At 34.8% G+C, this 20530-nt stretch overlaps 2 protein-coding genes and 1 pseudogene across 6 annotated transcripts; 2 read left to right on the top strand and 1 right to left on the bottom strand.

Annotated features, from left to right (window-relative positions):
- The first annotated feature begins 822 nt into the window (after window positions 1-822).
- Window positions 823-6565, top strand: LOC147389825 (serine/arginine-rich splicing factor SR45a-like). Of its 4 annotated transcripts, none has more exons than XM_086419084.1 (8): window positions 828-961; window positions 2555-2577; window positions 2692-2778; window positions 2901-3012; window positions 4678-4827; window positions 4967-5072; window positions 5803-5866; window positions 6275-6565. In XM_086419084.1, exons 2-8 carry the CDS (start codon window positions 2555-2557, stop codon window positions 6285-6287), a joined length of 555 nt encoding a protein of 184 aa, XP_086275210.1. In that variant the 5' UTR covers window positions 828-961; the 3' UTR covers window positions 6288-6565. The 4 variants fall into 4 exon arrangements, with proteins under 4 accessions (XP_086275212.1, XP_086275211.1, XP_086275210.1 ...); XM_086419083.1 differs by having other exon boundaries at window positions 6272-6565; XM_086419086.1 differs by lacking the exon at window positions 4967-5072 and having other exon boundaries at window positions 823-961.
- A 613-nt stretch (window positions 6566-7178) lies between these two features.
- On the bottom strand, window positions 7179-10806 carry LOC147389824 (calmodulin-binding receptor-like cytoplasmic kinase 2). 2 transcript variants are annotated; one of them, XM_086419082.1, is made up of 6 exons: window positions 10346-10788; window positions 9424-9653; window positions 9152-9320; window positions 8966-9055; window positions 8529-8830; window positions 7179-7875 (listed from the first exon to the last, which is right to left on the bottom strand). In XM_086419082.1, exons 1-6 carry the CDS (start codon window positions 10608-10610, stop codon window positions 7612-7614), a joined length of 1320 nt encoding a protein of 439 aa, XP_086275208.1. In that variant the 5' UTR covers window positions 10611-10788; the 3' UTR covers window positions 7179-7611. The 2 variants fall into 2 exon arrangements, with proteins under 2 accessions (XP_086275208.1, XP_086275207.1); XM_086419081.1 differs by having other exon boundaries at window positions 8966-9320; window positions 10346-10806.
- Window positions 10807-17392: 6586 nt separating this feature from the next.
- LOC147389823 (protein PHOSPHATE-INDUCED 1-like) lies at window positions 17393-18232 on the top strand (annotated as a pseudogene).
- Window positions 18233-20530: the final 2298 nt, after the last annotated feature.

The following is a 20530-nucleotide window of genomic DNA, read 5'->3' as shown; positions in this document are numbered from 1 at the left end:
ATGTCATGGAGCATACAAGAGCGTGTGTTAGAGGGGCGTCAAAAATTATTATTCTTAGAGAATCGTGATTTTCTGATGCCTCTTTTGACATACGCCCCCTCTGACAAGACATGGGTTAGAACCATAAACTTTTTTCCTCTCTGGATACACATTGTACATCCCCATAAATATTGCAATTGTGTATCTCAAGGAAAAGAAGTTCTAATCCATGTCAAGTAAGGAAAAATGTCGATGTAACAATATATACTCTCTAAGGTGATAAGATAATTCATATTGGGATATGGATATACCCTTCAAAGCACCCCATATGTTCTCAAACTTATGACATTCCCTCTCGACCTCGGTAATGAAAAACAACCAAAGGCACTCTTCGACATTTAATTAAAAAACTTAATTTGTTTCTTTCAAAAATCTATCATCTTTGAATTCTTCAACTTTTATGATAATTTTTTTCTTAATCTATTTGATTCAATCCATCATCATCTACTTCACAAATATTTACCAAAGAAGACTTCGAGATGTATAAAACAAATCTTATTAAAGTCTTATTTTCACGTATCTCAAGATTTTTTTTAATGGTGGATGAGACTTAAGAAGGCATTTTCCCCTCACTATCTTAGTAACGAACAAGATGACATTTTTACCCTTTACCTAGAAAATTTAAACTAAAATAATGAGATCTGTACCACCTAAATGATTGATTGGCTAACCGTTTAATCATTAGATCTTAATTTATATTCTTTCGTTTAATCAATACTCATGATGTCTCTTGATTGACGGTCAGGATTAGAGAGCTCACAGTGTATACTACCTTTACTATATACCAGCAAGCACAGAAGAAAAATTCCCCCAAAAAATATTGTTCAGTTTAAGACTTCAAGCATAGGATTGATCGAATTTTTAGGGTTTTTGTTCTGAGAAATTGTCTCGGACCTCCACCAGGTTCTCTCTAAACGCAGAGGTAAGCTTCGATCTTCAACTTTTAACTGATCTGATTATGTATATCTCTGTTTTATTGTCTTCGAACCTTGCGTTTTCAGTTCGGAACACCAATTTCTAGGGTTTCGATGGGTCAAAATTCATTTGTTCTAGAATAATACAATTTTTTTGTTTTAGCTTTTTCACGATCTCGACTGTTTTTTTTTTTTTTAGTAGTTGAAATTCTACATGTCTGAGTCTGAGTCTGAGATGACATATTGTATAGTGAAATATCAATCCTAGTCGACCGATGTTGTTTCTTCTTATGGTTTGATTTCCTTTGATTTTCTTTGATTACTTTTAGCAATTATTAGAGGGTTTATTGCGATTTATTCGATTTTTCACTTTAATTTAGGAGGGGAAAGGTTGGTATTTTAGTAGATTTGAAGAATTGAAATTATGGCCATGGTCACTTGAAATTTTACTTCCAATTCTGTAATTTCTGTTGTATTGGTTTTTGATCGGCCTATTTTAGATCATTGGAACCATCCTCCGAGCATTGCGCTTGGGATGCCGGTCCCAAGGCTTAATAAAGGAGCAGGACTGTTTCAGGTTGACATTTCAAACCCCTTAACATGGATCCAAACTTGTGGTTGAGAATGGCCTGCTCCACTGTAGCTGGAGTACGACCCACCGTTGCGTTATATATATATATACATAAACAAGTTGGAGATTGTACAACCTTCTATCCTTCTCAGCCTCGTTCACTAACCCACATTGACTATTCTGCCACTCCGTTACTGTCAATGGGAAAAAAACATAATAACAAAATAACAACTTCCATACTATTGCATGACTCTTAATAGGACAAATAACAAAGCAAGTATTGACACATATCTTAATGGAAAAAAGACTACCTCATAGCATATGTCTAGTCCAATAGTTTTTATATTTTTCCCTTTTCTACTTAATATATTCTTACCCAAAAAAATGGCCGCCGCTATCCAGGGGCAGATTTAGAGTGGGGGCAATGGGGGCACTTGCCCCCATAAGAATTTTCAAACCTTCTTTGGAGTAATGAACTATTGCAATAGATAATAATGGTGAATAATGAACTATTGCTCTCCCAATTTATTTTACACTCTTAGTTGCCCCCACAAAACAGTTTCCATTGTTATGTTGCCCCCACAAAAAAAATTACAATCTTCAATCACAAAAAAACTTCTACTCTTACATTGCCCCCACATGAGTTAAATCCTGGCTCCGCCCCTGCCGCTATCAGTAAATCATCTTTAAAAAAAGTGTTGCATTTCACTGTTGCTTGGGTCTGTTGTTCTGCAGTTCATTTTAGTTGGAATATCTCCCCACCCAAAAACAAATAGATGGAATACCAAGATGTGGACTTCTTTTAAAAAAGTAATTTGGATGCTTATTTCATGCCTGGTGTACCTTTATTGTACTAATCCTCAAGCATTAAGTTGTTGCCAGCTATGTTTTAGTAATTTTATGAACTGGGAAGTAGAAAGATGAAATCAAATACTAGTTATCAGGAAAAAAAATTTCAATACAATTGCTCTAGCTGTTATCTTAATTCTCTAGAAGAGTTTTTGATCCTTCAATGTTTGTTTTCTGGTAGATGTCACATTCAAGAGAAGGAAGGTCAGTTGTTCTGCAAATAAAGATTGTATATCCATAACTTTTGATTTAGTATAAGTTTGACTTTAGTTATAATCATCACAAGTATAAATACTTGCATGGTGACCATACTCTTAGGTCTACTTCTCGCTCACCCTCTCGTTCACCTCGCCGAGCTCGTAGGTCCAGATCATTGTCAAAGACAAGGGGGAGGAGTCGCTCCAGGTATGTGTACTGGTTTTTTGGTAGTTGAGGTTATTTGGATGCCATTATCTCAATCCATTTCCTTCATTCTTCTCATGCAACAGACAAGTGATATATGTTGTTTTCTATTACATTGTTATCAGGAGTCGGGATTCTGTTGATGTAGGTAATCCTGGAAATAACTTGTATGTGACGGGCTTATCCCCCAGGGTCTCTAAGGAGGATCTTGAGAAATATTTTAACAGTGAAGGAAAGGTATGGTTTTTTGCTAATTTATTTTGAGTTGCTCTATACTTACTCCCTATTTGTTCTTCCACTTGTGGGGTCCATATTGGAGAACATGTTGGACCATCCAACCTTTCATCAACTTATTCTCAACTTGATTATCGTTGTCACCAAAAAATAGTCCATTCTGGCATTACTATCTATAAAGGATCACCTAAAATAATGGTTTATATGAACAATCCATATTTTCATATTGAAATCAACTTTTCGTGAGGTTGAGAATATTACAATGGATTGAAATATTTTTAGGAGGTTTCCAAGGTTATGGTCAATTCCCTGTACGGTTGGATCGTCTAACATGAAAGTCATATGGGCCCCATTTGCAGGGGCGGATTTAGAGTGGGGGCACTTTCCCCCATAAGAGTTTTCAAATTCTATGTATTAATGTGCTATTGAAACAGATTTTACTCCCTATGTATTCTAGTGTCCATCTCATTGTCCCCACAATTTTTTTTTTTTTTTCTACTCTTGGTTGCCCCCACATGAGCAAAATCCTGGCTCTGCTCCTGCCCATATGTGGGAGTCCAAGGAAGTAAGATCAGGAAGTCTATACTAAATATTTATTTTTTGCATTTTATACAAGAAATTAATTACTCTAATTTAAGAGTATGAGTTCTGAGAATAGCAGTTCCACAGAGTTGTGGTAGAAAAAAAGTAGTTGCAGTGAAAATGAGGTTCTAATGTAACCTATCTCACAAACCTGATAAGCTTACTCATTTGTATAGATATTTCATATTTGAGAGATATTTTTAGATAATTTCACATGTTAAATATTAAATATACAATATAAAGAGAATGTGTTTGGGTAAATATTTTTTTTGAAATCTTATGAAACAATTTAAAAAATGGCAACACAATAATTTTTTAGAAAATTTACTTGCTGCATGTGACTTGAGTCAACTAAGTTCCAATGCAATTTTGTTGTTGTTTTTTTTTCCATTTTTGGGTCAAGGAATTACATTTTGATTGCTTAGAGCTGGAACAGTATAAGTTTGTGATTGGATCGACTAATATCATAATTTGCTGTCACTCACTTCAAACTCGCATGCACACACCTTCACACGTTTGCACCCAAACAAAAATGGTAAGAAAATGCTGACAATCATATTTCTCTGTTTAAGCTTCAGAAGGGTAAAAAAGACAAAGAAAGGGAGTGGAAAATGTTCCCCTGGATATTATTTCTAGCTTTAAACTGCCATTTTTCTATTTGATATATTAAAATTTATTTAGATAGTAATAGAAATGAAAAGTTGATTATATAGGTCATAAGCAGAGACCTAAGAACATTGCAGCTCCAGAAAAGTGAAAAAATAAATAATGAATGTGACTTGTCCATCCTCCCGTATGGAACTTAAATATTGGTTGTTCATTTTAGTTTCATCAATCACACATATTACGATCAATGAAAATAAAACAAATTAAGGAAAAGAAAAACTTCATGGTCCTACTAAAGACATAGGCTGATTCAATTATTCAGATGACATTTGGAGGTAACTAAGTGAGCTATTTTGATTGGTGTCTAGATTCTATAGAATGTCTACTAGAAAAACCTGAATATGATGTTAGGAATTGGTTGCAGCAGGGATTGATAATAGTTTTGGTTGCAGCAGGAATTGATAATAGTTTTGGTTGCAGGTTCTGGAATGCCATTTGGTTACTGATCCTCGCACAAGGGAATCTCGTGGATTTGCATTTGTTATGATGGAAACTGTTGAGGATGCCGAACGCTGTATCAAATATCTAAACCGTTCTGTCCTTGAAGGTCGATTAATTACAGTGGAGAAGGTATTAAATATCTTTCTAAGGACTACAAATAATGCATGTATCATTAGCTTTAGAAATTTTATACGTGATGTTTTGATAGTTCAGTTCATCTTCAGAAATGTTGCCTGCTAACTTTTGGGAGCAGGTCTGGTGTGTGTAGCTCCATCATCTAAGCTCTAAACAGACTGAGTCTTCCCCTTCTCGACATGAGATCTGCATCAACATCTCAAACTCATCGATTCAAATCCAACTATTTTACAAGTGTTGTATGCCCTGTATTCCTTTTCTTTGGTTAATAAAAGCATTGGCATGTTAACTCTGTTTTTGTTCTAATGAAAATTTGAAAAACCCCTAGAACACGGTAAATCAATTTTGACTCCACTTTTTTGCTCCTTTATTGTATTGGCTGTTATATTACCACACTGATAATTGTTAAACTATGACTACACCCCGAATTTTTAACATAATGATTAATGACTGCACATCATTTATCATAGAATCACACCATAAGTGAGTTTTTTATAGATCACACAATTTATTTGAGGTTCTAGTTCTAGATGGTCCTTGTTCTGGTGGTGTGTTTCTAATTTCTTTGCTTCCCTAAAAACTTAAAAATAAAAAAAATAAGACGAGCTTTTTAGGGTGGTGTGTAGTTATAATATATTGGAGTGGTAATATCACAACCCTGTTGTATTCTGCATGGTTTATTGGTGTATAACGTTCTCGTATTTGTTCTCTTCCTCAAATATAATGGGGCACTTGATTTAAAAAAATGTCAGGAGTCCCAAAAAGTGATGAAAATAACCTTGAATGTGTTTTGAATCCCTTACCACAAGGTTATCATCTTCTGGAGGACAAACTCTACTCCTTTTTATGCAATACATGGTAAAAGATTTAATTTGAATTGCAATATGGAGGAGGTGGTTTAGTTTGTTCTGAGCGAATCGTTACCTCCATTCTTTGACTTTACCTTCATTATTTATGATGTATATGCAGGCAAAAAGGAAGCGCGGAAGGACACCAACTCCCGGCAGATACCATGGTCTGAAAGACAGAAGAGGTACATGACCCACTGCTTGCATAAAAAAAAAAGTCTGTAACTCAACACTACTAGGCCACTCATTGTTATAGCAACCTGGTTGTTATTATCTGAGTCTCCATTGGTTAAGAAGTAAGAACTTTAGTCATGAAATGGGCGGGAAAAAGGAAAAGAGATAAAGAAGTGTCAAAATGGATATATTTTGCTTCATATGTAGGCAAGATAATTCTTCCTTGGTTACCGTTAGAATGTGTGTTTGTTCTTGTGTCATGAATGTGTGTTTGTTCACCGTATGATCATCCATGAGATGGACACCCTTTTTCATGTACTCCATGTTTGTGCGTGCGCGCGCGCGCGTGTGTGTGTGTTTGTTTTCATAAGCACATGGGTTATGTGACATTTTTTCTTTCTTTCATTTCTGTGCAGCAGCACGTGGTCGTGAACGGTCTCGTAGCTACTCACCTCGTAGATGGCAAAGGAGAGATGACTCATATTCGAGGAGTCGTCGAGGACGATCTCCATAGGAGAAGAGGGGGAGGGGGAGTAGTTGAGAGGTGCAAAGAACATCCCTTGCCAGTCTGGCAGCAATGGAAAACTCAGATTGGTTAAACGTAAATCTCTTCTATTTGCATCACGTGTAATGCTCTTTATACTCAAATATTTGGAGTGGATATTTGTTGGAAGTTGCAAAATTTCAAACGACATGGTTCTTTGTTGTTTTGTTTTGGTCTACTTTAACACCATATCCCACTCGACGTCTGCTTGAAGTTTATCAATGTTGAATAAATAGTTAGTCCATGCTATTACAAGGAATGCTTGGCTGTGGGTAAAGAAAGAGATTAATTAGTAATCGAAACAGTTTTAATGGATTGGGTTTTAGTTGAAGCTGATTTAATTTAATGTAGAGAAGGCAATGGTTTTAAATTTCGTCCGAATTTGAGTTGAACTGAAAACAAGTGAATCTGGGTTATTAGGTTTTTGTACTTCAACCCAAAAGCCTTGCAATTAGCATACAGGGAGATCAGATGAACTTTTCTATCCTACATTACAAATATAAATAGTTGGATGTTGAAATCAAAACCCAGAAAACTAAATACCAAATTAAACATAACGTTAGGGTACCAACCAACTAAACATAAGGTTAGGGTGCCAACTGTTGCATTGAAAGTGACAACTTGCTAAGTTGATTGTAGTCTGAGTATCTAACCCCTTCACTTACTAATTACTAGCCACTAATAAAAAAAAATGGACCCAACTCATAATTAGCTTTCCATAGTATCCATGATGCCTAGCAAAAATAAAATAAAAAAACAAAGAGCCAAAATAAAACCCATTGAACATGAAGCTTTATTTCAAGATTCATTTATTTCTTAAGCTTGAAACAATAATTTTATCTTTACTAGTAACAGATCTTTTAGTAAAGTATTCTTCACTAAGATACAAATACCCTGAAAGAGAAACCGCAGGAAAAAAGAAAGTAAGAAATAAAAGCATCAATCGCCCGTCATCTTACACTGAAGTTCTTAGATATATTCAATCACTTGGCCCACTATGTGGGACAAAAACAAATCCCCTCTACACGACTTGCACAAATCCAGCCTTCTCAAAGCTACAACACACCATGCATTACATCCCAAAGAAATTCTCAGCTCCCTTGATGCCATATGCCAATCTGCATGACTAACCCAATTGGTTGGTTGTCTTGCAAAGACATTCCCACATTTTTTTGCAAATCCATAAAGCTCTTGATCTCTTATAGTACATTATTATTCGTCTCTAATGGATGGAGTTCTCAGGGAATGAGAGGAGAGTGAGTGCAAGTCTGAAGCTGAGAGTTCTCTGTAATCCTTGCGGATGCTCCAAAGTATCTCTGCACACCTCCTCATAGTAGGCCGACTTTGTCTGGTTGGAGCCAAGCATTGTAAGGCTAACTCTAGAATTTTTTCTAGTGCTAGGTTTGTTGCTGGATTCCGTGATAACCTGGGGTCCAACGCTAGAATTGCATCTCCATCAGTGAACTTCTTCATTGCCTGCATTTTCACCAATACTTGCTCATCAGATAGTTTAAAATTTTCAAATTCAATGTGAAAATATGGCCATTTGTTCTCTTTCACTTTAACTGAGATAACGACAACTAGTAGTAACCATAGTCACCAAAGTCGTGATTTATAGGTTGTCGATTAAATCGGAAAGTTTTGAAAAAATTGCATTTTAAACGATCTTTGTGATTTAATCACGAACTACGAGATTTAATAGTCCAATTCGTGGGTGGGGGTTGGGGGGGGGGGGGGGGGGTTCATAGTTAATTTAACATTACATGATTATTTTTAGAATTTTTTAAACCCAAAAGAATGTTTTAACCATTTAATACAAAATTAAAGGGTAATGTTTTAATAAACATAACCTTTTCTAAAACTAGAATTGAGCTCCAAACTCATATATCGGAACAGAGCCCTAATTTTTTCTTTTATGATAGTTTAGAATAGGATTTGATGATATAAATGATAACACCCTTTAGTCGAAAAAATTATATTGTACCAACACTATTTCGATTTTTTCTCTTTTTTTTTTTTTTCATTTTTTCTCTTTTTTTTTTCGGCTTTTTCCCTTGCCGACTTATTCCCGAACCCCAACTTGGTGATTATGGTCGTAACGACCAAAGATTTAGAAAAAGAAACCATACCCATTTTGCAGTTATTCGTTCTTTGAGCTCCTTTTTAGGCTCAATAGGCCGCCTGCCTGATATTAGCTCCACCAGCAATACACCAAAGGAGTAAACATCACTCTTCTCGGTTAGTTGATAGGTTCTCAAGTACTCTGGGTCTAAGTAGCCGGCAGTTCCTTTTACTTGAGTGGATACGTGAGTGGCTCCTGAATCACTATCCGCAGCCAATCGAGCAAACCCAAAATCAGTCACCTTGGCTCGAAGATTTTCAGTAAGGAGGATGTTTGAAGACTTTATGTCTCTGTGGATTATTGGGTGATCTGCATGGCAAACAGGCACATATATCCTATATTATCCCCTCCAAAAACAGATTTTAAGCTTTTCAGTGATTAACAAGTCTATATTTTCCTGCTTTAAATCAAACTAAAATAAGTCGCATTGCTTTCAAACCCAACCTGTATACATATGTAGATAAGTTACTGCATGAGCAACATCGATCGCAATATCCATCCGTGCAGCAAGATCGAGAACATTTCCACTTAAACCTGCATTCAGTCCTTCAATCATTTTCATGGAATCGAATATAAACTTTGTATCTATTTTTTTAGAAACAACGAAAAGCAAGGCCAAACAGTACTCACAATCCAAGTGTTCTCTAAGGGTTCCATTGGGAACGTACTCTACAACAACAACCCGTTCATCTTCGTGTTCCAAATACCCAAAGAACCTGACCAAATTCAAATGCTCAACCCGCGCCAATGTCTGGATTTCACTTTGGAACTCCACACCCAAATGCTTATCATATACACTCTGCAAAGAAAGCAAAACCAAGTCAAACCCAAATTCATTCAACCAATTTCAAGTCTCATAATCAACAAAGAAACAAGCTTCCATTAAATAATCTCCCTCCAACCTTCTTTGCACGTTTAACTGCTACAAGGGTGCCATCTTCGAGTCTCCCCTTATAGACCGTTCCGAACCCACCTTGTCCTATCTTGAAAGAAGGGGAGAAGTTCCTTGTAGCCTTGAAAATCTCTGCCATTGTAAATTTTACACCCCCAGGTTCCATTGCCTTGGTCGAATTGGACGAATTGGAATAAATTCGCCTCCTTTCACTGCCAGTACTAATCGTATCCGATGCAACTAATAGAGAGTTAACACAAATTTAGAAGAAAAATAGAAATAAGTTCAATAATTTCATTTACTTAAATGTCATGGAAAGAAAGAACAACAATAATTAAGAGAACAAAATTCCTTTTTGATCACTATTCTTTTAAATACCTAGAATTGCTAACAATCATCATCACCATCTATGTTTTAACCCAAATCTTGAAGTTGGTAACATGAATCCTATTTTTTTTTCCATTCAACTCAATTTACCTCTTTAGAACCTTAAACTTGCACTAAAGCACTTATCACCAATGCCATCATTGGTCAGCAGATGAATTGAAGCGCGAATTTAAAACCTTTTAAGCAAATTAAACATGTTAATTAGGCCAAATTAATTCCACATGGAACATGTGGATCCAGATTACTTATAAATGGACAAATTTCAAGAATTTATCAGTTTTGATCCATGTTTTCTTAATTAAGTGAAATTAAATAAATAAATAACATCAAAGAAATTCTGCTATCCTCCTTCACCTGCTTACCAACCAATTTTTTTTTTCTTTTGAGAAAGATAGATTCCATTAGATTCAAACTTACTTTAAGATCTTCTTACGTTTAAGACCTAAAAAATAGAATATTTCAGATTCAAACTTCACAAACAAAATCAAACACAAATTCAACCAAACTTCTCGCATTTTAAGTGAAATTTTTTAAGAAAGATTTACCAGAACGAGACTTAAATTCATCAAAATCTCCAATATCTGAAGAAGATCTGGTCTCCGGCGGAGCGAAACACGCGCCGATCCTTCCCATGAAAAATCTTGCTGCAACTTTCATCGGATTCCGGCCGGTCGAGCTGGTGGAATATGCAGAACTCTGAGAATAATCCGAAGGATCCGGCGTTCTCCATCCGTCGGATTTAGCTTTCCGACTGTTTTTACTGCTGTACGGTACGCCAGGGCTTCGCATCGTTGGAGACTCTTTGACCATGAAATATGGCGAATAATAAACTCCAACACAGAAGAAGACTCTGGTAGAGTAGTGCTGATCATGTACTCCTCGGAGTAGGGTTGACCAAACTCCCAGTAGAATTGTACAAGAGTCGTCGACGCTGCGCTCAACACTGTGATGACGTGGAAGTATTCAGAGAACCATAGATTTTCGTCTTGTATCTTGAGGAGAAAATCTATGGTTCTCTGCCCACTACCACATCAGCGCAGTGTTGAGCGTAGTGTTAAATTAAGTCAGCTCAGCATTTTACCCTGTGGAAACTTCGAAAGTACGTCAAAGTCAACATTTCACGGCAAAAGAAATTCTTAGATGTTCGCCAACTGTTATACGCTTAATCCATCGAGTTAAGATGGTGTTTGGTTACAAGTTTAAAGTCAGTATTTGCGAATGCAGATCAATTCTATATAAGGATACCACATGGGTTGGGATCTATCATTTGTTCTAATGGTGTATGATCAAACTGTTTTCGGAGAAATGTGCAGATCAGACCGTTGAATACTAATAATCATTGATTTGACCCATTAATAATGAGAGGAGTTGATGGAGGGATAACTTTATTTATAATTTAAAATAATTACTGAACTTATTATTCTAAGTATCGGTAGTTTGGAATATGATAGGCCTGTCAATCGGGGCCACTAACCTAACCTAACACGACCCCACAAAAGAATAAGGATTAGAATTTTTTATTATTTATTTTTGAACCTTAATAGGGGGACTGAAAGAGTCAGGATTGGAGCCAAGGAATATGGATCTCTCTCCTGGACACATGCAACGCTTGCACAACACACGCATCGAGTAAGTAAGTATGCACCCTCGTGGGTGGCTCTGAGGAAATACTAATCATACTAAGTATCGAACTCATAACCTACTGACTCTCACCGCTTGTTAAATCCAAAATTGCCAAGATCACCCCCTTGGGATTAAGGATTAGGACTTTGATTATGAACTTTTCCAACTTGTAAAATTTAGGTCAGGCTAGGGTTTAAGGATGCTTATTATAGGTTCAATCCAACCTTATATGTAAGATTTTATATTAAAAATCATTAAAATAGATAATAAGTTTACTCTTATATTTAATTTTCTTCAATCAAGTTGTAGATCAGAGTCCTCTCTCAATGAAAACTAATAAGAAATAATTCCAAATGATTTCATTTAGTGCATCAATTTAAATTCGATATAAAATCTTAAAATTAGCTAAGGACTATTTCAACCCAATAGACTTAAGATCAAATCCAAATCTGAACCCAAGCCTAAACCCATTCACACCCATCGATTAGATATGAAAATAATTAAATCAGTCCATTTAGCAATCTCTCATTTAATAGATTTATTATCAAAATTTTGAAATGAGACAGATAATACACGTATAAAATATATGCCGCATATTTTCTACTTATTGAATTTTAGATCTAATTTTTACAAGTCAAAATCCAATGCAAGTTGAATTTTTGTCTTTTTCCGAATCGCTACCAAGGGACCGGACCAGTCAGTTCAACTAGTAAACCAATGAATCAAAGGGTCTGAACAGTCTAAGTTGACAATTATCGTTGAGTTGGATTCTTTGAATAGTTTTTAATTGTCTGGACGTGTAAACGAGAAGGCCAATTCTCCTTTTTGACTATTTGTGATTGGAAATTGGAATATCAAGATAAAGGACCATCTCGCAGTTTTTTAGATAGGCCCACCTCCTAAAGTATGAAGTGTACGGTCCCTGATCTATTTTCCATCAGAACACAATTTAGTGGAGTACAATAAATCGTAGTTTTAATGAGCTGAAATGGTAGGGCTCCCATGCGCAACTTAGCACATAATTTTTATTTTTTTTAGGATTTAAAAAATAGTGGTAGTTGTTTGGTGTTGTTAGAAAAAAATATAAATAAAGCTGGCGCAAATATCTAACCATTAATTAGGACGGTAAAGTCATTTTCAAAGAAATTGAATCCTTTACTCATTAGGGTCTAGTCGAGATGGTAAGAAAGTGATTGAGTATGTACCTCAGATCATGACTTCGAATCTCTATAACCCCTCACCCATTAAGACGGCTACTTAATGACTTCATGTGACCGGGTGGGATGATGTGTGCGGTCCGAGGACTAGTCCTATGGATAAGGTAAGTCTTTGTGTCCCAATGGTCCGATGGCTAGTCAACTACCACAGGGATCATCTCGTTAAATAAAATAAATAAATTGAATCGACTTAATGACATGGATTCAGATGACTTGCTTGAGTAATTTTACTATTGTTCATGAAAGAGACAATACTCCATGGTCCTCAAGGTTCCCATTTTGTACTATTACTACTACTCTTGCTTCTTCATTTGTTCTTCCTCAATCTTCCTTTTTGTTGTTCAAAAATTTTAGAGAAGAATCTTTATCTCGTTCTAGATATGAAAATGGTGTGCCAAGGTATAATTAAAAAATAATAATAATAAATAAATAAAATAAAATAAAATACACTAATATTGACATGACTTTAGATTTACTACCATTCTCACATTTTTTATGTGGAGGTGGACAAATAACCGAAGATACTTTTTATTCGTATCTCAATAAAACACGTCTATAGTTAACTGTGTACCCCCCGTCTGAAATGTGAGAATTGCAGTAAATCCCAATGTCACCCCAGCATGACTCAAAATAATATTGAAAACTATGCTTCATGAGGATGTTAGAGAAAGTAAGTACATATTTCATCTAAAATCTTTCCCTTACAAGAAAATTTGAATTAATAAAGATTTGTTGTTAATGTATTATCAATAGGATAGAAAAAATAGTCAAATTAATTAAATCATAATGAATGAATGCGAGAGCAAATATGATCAAGCTATGAACATGGAGCATGAATAATGTCATTTTCAAGGCAATTACATTTTATTTAAATAAAATTGATTTATTTTCTAAAAGAAGTTATCTATTTAAAATGGTAAAAAAGGGTTTGCTATTTCACTATAAGAAAGTAAGGGTAGACAATGAACTAGTTAATGTTAAAATAGGATCAAGAGAAGGCTCTCAAAGTATTCATCGTGGTCGTCAAAGGACTTATCCGAAGGATCTAGGATATAGAGTCTTATATTCTATTATTGAAAGTGTGTTCATATCTACTATTACTATCACTATAAAAAGGATGAAATCTTATGCGAGGCCCCCCTCCTAAAGTATGAAGTCTACGGTGCCTGATGCATGTTCCATCAGAACACAATTTAGTGGAGCAGGACAAATCGTAATTTGAATGAGCTAAAAATGGTAGGGATCCTACTTAGAGCATCTCCAACAATGTTCTTTAAAATAAAAAAATACATTTTGTTAAAATCTAACCAATGTTATTTTAGTATTTTTAACTAGTCTAAAATTTATTGATTACTCCATCAGGTTCAATAAATCTTTCATTTGTTGAAAATTGACTCAAATCTTAATAAGAGCCGTAACCTCAAATTTGAAAGACAAAAATACAATCCAATGTCATAGGCTTCTTGAATGTTAAATTCTACGAAAATAAAAAAAAAAATTATTAATTTTCACCATTAAATTTTAATTTTAGTTTTTAGAGTTATGTAACCGTTCATTTTCAAACCTTGGATCAAGTCCAATTTTATTTTATTTTTTTGTGAATATGGATTTGCTAAAAAATCTAGAAGGATGTTGTGTTCCATTGTCAATGTGATAATTCATGTAGGCCAACAATGCTTAGTAAGATTTAAAATCTTACTAAATTAATAAGTAAAGTATTTTTAATATTTTATTAATAAAGAGCCAAGGCACCCTCGCTACATGTGGCAAGTCTTGGTCTTGATTTTTGTATTTGTTATTTTAACTTGAGGTAGTAGAGAGTCTGTTGGACCCTTATTTTGTCATTTGATTCTTTATAATAAATAACATCTTACATGTAAAGAGCTTGTTGGAGTTGCTCTTAACATGTGAGATTTTTTTATTTTTTTTAGATTTAAAAAGAGTGGTAGTTGCTCATTGTTGTGGAGAATTTTGGTATAAATAAAGCAGGCGCAAATATCTAACTATTAATTAGGACGGCAAAGTTATTTTTAAAGAAATTGAATCAACTTCTTAATATGGATTCGGATGACTCGTCCGAATCATTTTGGTATCGTTTATGAAAGAGACAATACTCTATAGTCCTCAAGGTTCCCATTTTCTACTACTCCTTTTGCTTCTTTGTTTGTTCTCTTCGTCGTCTTCATTTTCATCTTTGTCTCTTTCTTTGTGGTTCAAAAGTTTGTGAGAAGAATCTTGTCTCATCCGAGATACCAAGATGTCTTGCCAAAGAATTTAAATTTTTTTATATTAACAATGCCCCACATTAGAATTTTGCTCGTATGAAGAAAAAATCCTGGCTCCACCTCTGGTTATTAAAATGGCTAAGACCACTCCTCAAGAAATAGAGGTCTTGAGTTTGAATCCTCCATTAGGGGCCACTCTCAAGGATTTACCCCAAAAATTATCTGGTAGGTGTAAAGAGGCCTAGATACCTCGGGATTGATTCTAGATCAACTATGTCTTGATCCAATAAGATGCATATATAAAGTAAAATGTAAGAAAATACGTAAATTTCATTACCAATCTATTTAAATATCTAAAATTCATTTATCTTTTATATCAAATTAGATTTGATCCGACTCAATCCCGATTTTATTTTTATCCATTTGGATTATAATATTGAGAATTGTTAAAAACCCTACTTGAAAAAGAGTCCAATCAGATTCTTATTGAATTGGTATTGGGTCCAATTTGATCCTTGTTGGATTTGTCCCAAATCGACCTCAAACCAATCTGAACCTGATTCATTACTAGTCTAAATCTATCGACCAATAATAATGTCAAAATTAGGGGTGCAACTTGGTCTGGTTCAAATCGAGAACCAAATCAAACCGATAGTTTTAGGGTGGTTTAATTTTGTTTGGAACAAGTTGCAATTCGATTCCGGATTATGAAAATGGAGAATCGGTCAATTTGGTTAAGTTCTCGGATCAAGTTTGTATAGAATCGAACCCTTATGCAATAAATAAATAAATATATGTATATAATAATTATTATAAATTATTTTAAAAGTTAATATATAGATTAGTGATCTTTTATAAATAAACTAATGACTTTTTATGGATAGATTTGTGATTTATTGTATGAAATTTTATGTTTTTTTTTTTCATTATAAAATATTACTTGCAATTTATAGAATATTGACAATCTATAGAATTGAATTGAACCAAACCTACTTTAATTCCGTTTGGGTTGGTTTGATTCTAATGGAATTTGATTCAGTTTTGATTCTTATTTAGTGGAACTGACCTATGTCAGTTCAGTTCCAATTTGCCCTCAAACCCATCCAAACCAAATCAAACCAAGTTGCACCCTTAGTCAAATTAGTCGACTGAATAGGGATCTTATCCAACTCCCGAGTGTACAGAATCTATGCATTTTTTTGTTTTTTTTCCAAGAATGTTCTTTGTCACGGATTTTCCTTAAAATGGAAGATTATTTAATCAAATTTAAAATAAGGAAGGATTTGGTCAAAAGACCCTTTCAAATTTGTCCATTACTTGTAGTAAAATTTGATTGTTCAAATTTTCACCTATTTGTTTATTAAACAAATCATGAAGTGACATGTGGCAGAATTAACCATTAAAATATTTCATTAAGACTTTCAAACCACAAATTCCATCCATTGAAGGAAAGGTTCTACTTTTACTATTAGAAAGCGAGTTTTATATTTTATTTTTGGTGGTTAAGAATTAAGATCCCAACCAGCCGAGGTACCCTTTGACCTCGTCATGTAAAGAGATATTAACACAGATAATGACCCCGTTGTTCTCACTTCTCATCTTTAATCTCAAATCAAAATGTTTGATTTTTTTTTTTTTTTTCTTTCTTTATCCGTCATTTCATTTTTAACTTTAGAATATATATATATATATATTAACGTGTTTGACCTCATCTTCAACTTCTTATTAAAATTCTCGATTTTTCAATTCAAAATCCCACCATTTCTCATTTATCAAAAATTCCTACCGTGGTCTTGAAGTTTCGATGTTGAAGGACATAGAAACTTAGGTTGGAAGATGAGATAGGGTTTGCCTAGAAGTAGAAAAAGATGGTTTTTGACGAGAAAGTTTAAGGATTATTTATTTATTTATCATAATAATAAAAAAATGGTGTTTTTTTTGTTGTTGGAAAGAAAAAAAACGCGTTTAAAACATGTCTTGCATATCCGACAATTAAAATAATTATAAAAAAAAGTGATTTTTTCATTTGTAATAAAAAAAATGTTATTTTAATAAAAAAAATGTTATTTTATTCTGATTTTTTTTCACTTTTTTTTACAGGAAAAAAAATTAAATACTTCTTTTTTCTAATGTGGAATTTGATACATAATAGAATTTAGTGATTCATAAATGTAAAAATATGCGATTTGATGATAATAACTTGGTTTTATGAATTTTCATATATATATATATATATGGGAGGCGTTCGGATGCCTCTATTTTAACAGTCGTTTTAACAAAAGAAACCCGACCGTTGGATATTGTTGAATCGGACGGTCGAGATTGTTGATTTCGTTTAAGTTATATATTATTGTTTTTTACAGCGCCATCCCTCGTTTTTATGATTATTAGTCCCACTTCCCTGGCACAATTACAACAGCAGAGAGAGTTCTCGTCTCCTCTCTCTTTCTCTCTCTGAAACACTCTCACTCTCTCTCTCTATCTCTCTCGCTCGCTCGTTCGCTCCTCTCTCTCAGGCTCTCGATCTTGTTCAACATGGCTTCCTCTGTTTCAACTCTGCTTCTACAACTCCTTTTAGTGGTCTCTTTCTTTCATTTCTCCTTTGCAGGAAGGAGACTCACCAAGTTGGTAACAGAACAACCTCTTCTCCTAAAATACCACAACGGTCCTCTTCTTTCTGGAAAAATATCTATCAATCTCATCTGGTATGGTAAATTCAAGCCCTCTCAACGCGCTATCGTCTCTGATTTCCTCAATTCTCTTTACCCTTCCAAACCCCAAAACCAAAACAACTCATCTGTCTCCACTTGGTGGGAAACCACCCAAAAATACTACCATCTCTCTTCCAAAAATCCAATTCTCTTCTTCTCTCAATAATGGGGAAACAAATCCTCGATGAGAACTACTCAATGGGTAAATCTCTAACAAGTAAACAAATCGTGAGATTGGCAAGCAAAAGGCGAGGAAAAGAATGCCAATAATGTGGTTTTAACTTCTTCTGATGTAATCGTTGAAGGGTTTTGCTCGAGCAGGTGTGGAACCCATGGGTCGTCTTCTTCGAGTTCCCAGGTTAAGAACAAGAATTACAAGTTTGCTTACATCTGGGTTGGTAACTCAGAGACTCAGTGTCTGGGTCAATGCGCTTGGCCGTTTCATCAACCGATTTATGGACCACAAAGTCCACCATTGGTTGCACCCAACAACGATGTGGGTTTGGATGGCATGGTTATTAACTTGGCTAGCCTTTTGGCTGGAACCACTACGAACCCATTTGGTAATGGTTACTTTCAAGGACCAGCAGAAGCGCCTCTTGAGGCTGCATCGTCCTGGTGTTTTTGGGTTTCGAGGGTTTAGAGAGAACAGATGAGGTTCGAGGGTTTCAGCGTTGCGAGCGAGAGAGCGAAAGAGAGAGAGAGAGAGAGAGAGAGAGAGAGAGAGAGGTTTTCGTCAAGGAGTTGCAGCGAGAGAGAGGAGGGTTTCAGCGAAGCTAGAGCGAGAACGAGAGAGAGAGTTGTTCGAGACTTTTAGAGAGAACAGACGAGTTCTCTCTGCTGTTTTTCACTCAGGGAGGTGACACTAATAAATCAAAAGATGAGGGATGGCGCTGTAAAAACCTATAAGTTATAATTTAAACGCAATAAGCAATCTCGACCGTCCGATTTAATAATATCCAACGACCGGGTTACTTTTGTTAAAATGACTGATGAAACTGATGCCTCCGAACGCCTCCCTATATATATATATATGGGAAATGTTCAGCAACAAACATTTTGACAAACATTTTGGCAAAACTTTTTTCAAAATATGGGTTAGAGGTTTTGGAATGGGCTGATTTTTGGTGAGGATGATCTCTATGGTGAGGAGATCATCATCACCAAAAATCAGCCCATTCCAAAACTTCTAACTCATCAAAAATGGTTTACAAAAACTGGACGGTCCACAATTTTTCAACTTGTAAACATGGAGTTAGAAGTTTTGGAATGGGCTGATTTTTGATGAGGATGATCTCCTCACCGTAGAGATCATCCTCACCAAAAATCAGCCCATTCCAAAACCTCTAACCCATGTTTTGAAAAATGTTTTGCCAAAATGTTTGCCAAAATGTTTGTTGCTGAAAGGGACCCTATATATATATATATATATATATATTTCATTATTTTTTCTTAATTTTCAATGTTTTTTCCAAAGTTTTCCCTTACCATTTTAAACCCTTACTCCGACTATGTGACTATGTTTTTAACTAGATGTTGATTGTTGAATTCAGGGCATTTGAGTCATTCCCTATTATTTGGTCAATGGGGCAAGCCATTAATTTGTAAACAATTGGTTATCTCAAATATTCATCAAAAACTTAGAGTGTCTAAAACACTCTTAAAAATCTATATATTTTATTTTATGACCTATAACTTGATGACATCGTCGTTCCATGCACAACCATATTTTTTTATGTATTCATTTTGGTATTTATTTTATCTGTTTACAAAAAAGGATATCTAACTTATAGTCACTTTTATAATTTTACATTTATTTATTTCAATTGAACCTCAAATAAAACATTATTTTATGAAAGAGTCATGTTGGGTGACACAAAGGGGAGACACAAGGGTGACACAACGACAAGATGGATAGCACATAATTGTAGATGCTTTTTTGTGATATATCTTAGTTTATCTGTCATTGATATCTGTCACATTAATCCATAGATTTTGAAATTTTTGTGGGTGCAAATGCCTCCATTGTAAATCCGCCCAAGAATAGGATCTTTCTGTTTGCACCCACTATTTATGTTAAATACACTCACTAAAACTCATTTTTTGGAGAATTTATAGAGGTGATTGGCCTAATTAGACTCTTAGAACGACTCTTAAAATGATATTTATGTTTTGAAGGTGAGGGTGGGAGTTAGTTTTCAGTTTTATTTCTTCCCAATATTTAACTTAAGATCTAATCTCCTTTCAACCTCCAAATCTCAAGAAAACGAGGGTCTTTTGGGAAAGTAGAAATAATATTTATATATATTTTATAAGAAAAATATAATGTTTTTATTATAAGAAAATAAATTAAATAGATTAAAAAAAAATTCCCCTAGATGTAAAAGAGCTTTATAATGACCAGAGTTTGAAAGACAAATCAATGGTTTTTGGATTTTTGGCTAGAAGTTGAAGATAAGGGTGTTATGGTCATTTCGATAGTCTTCAAGAGTCGATAGAGGTCAAAATTCTATATTATCAGTTTCATAACAGTGGGGATATCTCAAATATGTACAAATATTTCTGGGGGTATCTATAAATAATCAAATTTGAAGGGTGAAAATTGAAAGTATTGTACGATACAAAGAGGAAGTATGTGCAAGCATGTGGCCCTTCCTTTCTTCTTTGAATCGAAAAATCAGAAAGAAAGCGGGCTATTTTTAGTGCGCTCCAGCTACCATAGCGGACTCCAAACTCTTATTTAAATTAAACTCATAAACAGTTCGGATCTTTTTAACAGTACTTGGGCCCTGATTGGATAAGATCCAAAAAACTGATGCTCGTACACGTGTCTGGACCACTAATTCAAAACATCGTTGGCTTCATCGGCCTGGCTCCAGCTTGCTGTGACGGCTGAAGTCTGGAAAATGAGACTTTGTCGTATTCTAATAATAAGTCCTGAGATGATAGATCTC

This window comes from Akebia trifoliata, chromosome 12, assembly GCF_017979445.1.
Source record: "Akebia trifoliata isolate Shusen 1 chromosome 12, ASM1797944v1, whole genome shotgun sequence".
NCBI lineage: Eukaryota > Viridiplantae > Streptophyta > Magnoliopsida > Ranunculales > Lardizabalaceae > Akebia > Akebia trifoliata.
The sequence above is the reverse complement of the archived record's forward strand: the minus strand, read 5'-3'. Positions and strand labels throughout refer to the sequence as shown.

Coding starts and splice junctions, on each gene's coding strand:
- LOC147389824 (XM_086419081.1), bottom strand. CDS start 10,610: ATGGTCAAAGAGTCTCCAACGATGCGAAGCCCTGGCGTACCGTACAGC. Junction 9,654..10,345: donor TGAATTTAAGTCTCGTTCTG/GTAAATCTTTCT, acceptor ACTCTCTATTAG/TTGCATCGGATACGATTAGT. Junction 9,321..9,423: donor CAGTTAAACGTGCAAAGAAG/GTTGGAGGGAGA, acceptor CTTTCTTTGCAG/AGTGTATATGATAAGCATTT.
- LOC147389825 (XM_086419083.1), top strand. CDS start 2,555: ATGTCACATTCAAGAGAAGGAAG. Junction 4,828..4,966: donor GATTAATTACAGTGGAGAAG/GTATTAAATATC, acceptor TGGTGTGTGTAG/CTCCATCATCTAAGCTCTAA. Junction 5,073..5,802: donor CCAACTATTTTACAAGTGTT/GTATGCCCTGTA, acceptor ATGTATATGCAG/GCAAAAAGGAAGCGCGGAAG.